The sequence below is a fragment of the Artibeus jamaicensis genome, unplaced genomic scaffold (genome assembly GCF_021234435.1).
Source record: "Artibeus jamaicensis isolate MK-2021 breed Jamaican fruit bat unplaced genomic scaffold, CSHL_Jam_final scaffold_3151, whole genome shotgun sequence".
Taxonomy (NCBI): Eukaryota; Metazoa; Chordata; class Mammalia; order Chiroptera; family Phyllostomidae; genus Artibeus; species Artibeus jamaicensis.
In genome coordinates, this window is record NW_026522037.1 from 7,909,525 (window position 1) to 7,913,931 (window position 4,407).

Below are 4,407 nucleotides of genomic sequence, written 5' to 3' on the forward strand. Positions count from 1 at the left end.
TCCTGGGCCTGGCTGCCCACCGGAGCTGCAGCTCCACACGCCCCCTGCCCCAATTCCCCGGGACCAGGTTTTAGCTTCCACCCCGTGTTCCCTCAGGCCTCACTCCCGTACTTCTCTTGGTACTTACCACGGCCTTCCACTGGCCCGGGAGCCCGTCCGTAGCTCAGAGACCTTCTTCAGGAGGTTGTTTTCAGACCATTTCTCCATGGATGGTCCCACCTCAAGCTGCGTCAGACACGGACAACAAATGGTCTCTGAGCAAATGCCAAAGAAAGAGGCCAAGTGTCCCCTGCTCTGTCTCCCATCCTGGGAGACAGACACCTGTAAGGAAGACCCAGGAGCCTCTTACAGAGGCAGAGCTGTCTGAGGAGGGGCTGGATCCCCTGCGATTCTGGAAGTGACCTTCCTTCGCACGGTCAATCTCCAGCCTCCGGGTTCCAACCCAGCGAATGCGAATTAGCCCAGGGTTGGGGAGAGGGCTTTTCAAAGTGAAGGAGCCAGCACAGAGCTCTGGGGAAAGGCCACAGGTTCTGGAGTCAGGGTCTTTGATTTCTGGCTGTGCCCTTACTGGGGTATCACAAACAAGCCATGCCCTCTGTCTGAGCTGCAGTCTCCCGCCAGTTACCTGGCCTGGCTTCTTGGGGCTGTGACAGAGACCTCACCCTCTCCTTCCTGAGCCAGTCTGGCCAACACATCTGAACTGCAGCTCTACCCCTGCTTTGTGGGTTGTGTGTGTGTGGGGGGGGGGTGGAGGAACTTGGGGGGAGGAGTGAATGGGTGGCTGCCTTTAAAAGAATCTGATGTATCTTCTTTCTTTGGTTCAAAAAGTACATCGTCATAAAATGGCATCTAACTGCAATTGCTACCCAAGCACCTCTTCAGAACCCACTCTCCAAACGGTGCCTCGGGGCATCACTCCTGGTGCGCACGTCCACGACCCTGGTGAGGGGAGATGGGGACTTTTCAAACGTGTGGGTGAATGAATGAATGCAAGGCCTCAGCCAGGCCTCGCTGCGGAGCACGCCCAGCTCTCCTGGGCGTACTCTCCTCCTCTGAGAACCGGGACGGAATGCACGGAGCCCAGCCCCTCCGGGTCTGCAGGAAATGCCCTTCGGAGAGGGCTGCTGCCCGGGAGCCGTTTCCCCAGCTGTTTCTCAGACACACGGGGCGATACCGCTTTGGGTATGTTATGCCTCACAGTGGGAACACGCAGAAGGGTGGATCCGCTTCCCACCCTCCTGTGTTGCTACTTTGAAATCTAAGAAAAGGGTAACACAGCAGGGTGGGGGACAGGACGCAAGGCAGCAGGAGAGCCCGCTCTGTGTCTGCCCTGTGTCTGGGACTTGTGGTCTGCCCAGTGTGGGCCACGTGGAGGAGAGGTACGATCCCCCTGGGGCAGAGCAAATAGTGGAGTAGAGCCCAGAAGACCAGCATCTAAGTTCCACCTCCTAGTAAGTCGTGTAAACCTGTGCACCCAATTTACCTTCGGAAGCCTTGTGGCTCCCCATGTGAAAGAGTAGTCACAAAGCTGCCCCCGGGCTGAGGTGATGGGTAAACAGATTAGGGGAATGCAAAGGGCTTGGTCGAAGAGCAAAGTGCCAAATGGACACTGTGGTTGGGACTCTGGCTCGGACTTGGACAGGATGGGTGTGTAAGGCTACAGTACTGTATCTATCAATAGCCAACACCACTCCCTGGAGTGAACTGTAACTTGGCCAAAGTACACGAAGTGCCCCTTGGTTCCAAGGGTGACTTTCCAAGCTCCTTAGCGAGTTCCCAGCTCTCTTTGCCTCCCCACCCCACTGAGATGCCGAAGCATTTGTGACGAGGGGCACTGGGGAGCCAGTGCCCTGCTCGGCTGGAGTGCAGCTCCCAGGCGGTTCTGTGATGGGCTCCTATCACCAGCTCTTAGGAATTTAGGGATTTGAAAGATTTGGGGATATTTACTGCAGCAAAACCCAGCCTGGCCTCACTGATACGCCTGGATACTGTTTCTTTAAGCCATTTAATAGCAAAACCAAAGAAAGGAAAACAACACAGAGGAAACACATTCACTGTAACACTGAAGGCAGCAGTCTCAGGACGGCCCCACACGCACAGAGTAACACTGAAGGCAGCAGTCTGGAGGAAATTTCAGGGAGAACCCCACAAGTACACAGTAACACTGAAGGCAGCGGTGTGGCGCAGGTCTCAGGACGGCCCCACGAGGACACAGTAACACTGAAGGCAGCAGTCTGGCGCAGGTCTCAGGACGGCCCCACGCGGACACAGAAACACTGAAGGCGGAGGTGTGCGGAGGTCTCAGGACGGCCCCACGCGGACACAGTAACACTGAAGGCGGAGGTGTGCGGAGGTCTCAGGACGGCCCCACGCGGACACAATAACACTGAAGGCGGAGGTGTGCGGAGGTCTCAGGCCGGCCCCACGCGGACACAGAAACACTGAAGGCGGAGGTGTGCGGAGGTCTCTGGGGCAGCTCCAGCAGGGTGCTACTTGCTGCTGCTCTTGGGAAGCGGCCGGTAGACCCCGATGACCACAGCGTGGTCCCTCTCATAGGGCTCCAGGGTCAGCTGCTCTTGAGGCTTTAAATTTTCCTGCTGCAACTTCCTCACCTCAGATGCAAACACCGCCTCGGCAGACGCAGTGGAATCGATGCAGTTGGCCTTGATGGAGATGAGAAAGTGGCCCCCATTGCGCAGGAAGGTGTGGGCGTTCAGAGCCAAGATGCGGGACTGGTCGGGTTGGGCCACATCCGCGAAGATCACATCCACCATGCCCACGAGCATGCGGTACTTGAGCGGGTGCCGGGCATCTTCCAGGACCGGAATGATGTTGGTGCGCTTGTTGGCCACGTTGACCAGGTCGCGCCCGGCGCGATGGGAGAACTCCACCGCGTAGACCAAGCCTTCGGGGCCGACGATGTCAGAGACGTGGGACACCGTGGTTCCCGAGGCGGCGCCCAGGTACAGCACTCTGGACTTGGGCTTGATGTGGATCTGGTCGACCCCGCCCAGGATGGCCGCGGCCAGCTTGGAACGGAACGGGTTCCAGGTGCGGTACTCCTGCTTCACGCCACCCTCAGTGATGGTGACGCGCCGCTCGCCGTACACCGAGTAGCCGGGCACCATGTTCAGCGTGACCAGCGCGTCCTCCGCCCCGCGGTAGATGAAGACGCCTTCATGTCGATGGGGCTCCACCGACACCGTCTTGATGCCCTTCTTGCGGCGGTTCTTGCCCCTGGCCCCGCCGCCGCGCCGCCGCCCGCCGCCGCCGCGGTCCCTGCCCTCGCCGCCGCCGCTGCGTCCCCGGCCGCGGCCACCGCCGGAACCGCGCGTCCGTCCCCCGAAGCCGCCCTTGCCGCCAGAGCCACCGCCATCGCCGCCGCCTCCTTTGCCGCCACTTCGCCCACCGCCCCAGCTGCTGCTGCTGCCCCAGCCGCTGCCCCAGCCGCCGCCCCAGCCGCCGCCAGAGCGGCCCCCGGAGCCGCCCCCTCGTGAGCTAACCGCAGACTTCATGGTGCGCCCTGGACGCCCGGCACCGGTTTTCAGCGGTGGCTGGTGGCTCCAGGTGGTGGTCTTGGCGCGGGACGAAGGCTGGTGGCCCTGTGCACCGCTTGCCGCGGAGTGTGCCGCGGCAACGTGGGAGGCTGTGGGCCGCGGTCGCAACCAGCTCGGCCGCAGCCCCAACCAGCTCTGCCGCAGTCCCCGCACCCCCGGAGCTGCGCTTTGACGCAGGGATTAGCGTGATTACATCATTCCCGTTTTGGCAAGCCTGCAGTCCCGGAAGCCCCCCTTCCCGGACCCCGCGCGCAGACGCAGCCCGCTGCCCGGTAGCTCTCCCCTCCCCCACCTTCTGCTTCCTCCAGGACCCTCGGACTGCCGCTGGGCTGCGGGGAAGGGGTGACTCCGCGGGCAGGGGGAGGCGGGCACGGACGACAGTCCTCGCCGTGCCACTTGCTTGCTCCATGGTCTGGGGAAGCTTACCTGAGACCCTCTCTGCGCATCTTGTGGGAGTTTGCAGAGACTTCTTGAACTGCGTCTCACTGTCCCATCTGTAAAACAGAACCTGCCTCAAGGGTTTGTTTTAAAGCATCGGCCAAACCCTACCCAGTGTGGGGTTTGCTCAGTCCTAACCAATGGACTAAGCACGGGCCTGCAAACCAAAGGGTCGCTGGCTCGATTCCCAGTCAGGGCACAGGCCTGGGATGCGGGCAGGTCCCCGGTGGGGGTGCGCGAGAGGTAACCACACACTGATGTTTCTCTCCCACTCTTTCTGCCTCCTTTCCCCTGTCTCTAAAAATAAATAAAATCTTAAAAATAAGTAAAGCGCTGGCCAACGTACATGCTACGTGCTCTATACATGTTTGTGCTATTGCTTTAAAAACGTGTGTCTTTTGGTGCGTCTTTT

General features: G+C 60.2%; 1 protein-coding gene across 1 annotated transcript; it reads right to left on the bottom strand.

Moving 5' to 3' along the window:
- Nucleotides 1-1,991: 1,991 nt before the first annotated feature.
- On the bottom strand, nt 1,992-3,712 carry FBLL1 (fibrillarin like 1). The gene has a single exon (XM_037127913.2). The coding sequence runs from the start codon at nt 3,513-3,515 to the stop codon at nt 2,490-2,492; it is 1,026 nt and encodes a 341-aa protein (XP_036983808.2). The 5' UTR covers nt 3,516-3,712; the 3' UTR covers nt 1,992-2,489.
- Between the last annotated feature and the right edge of the window lie 695 nt (nt 3,713-4,407).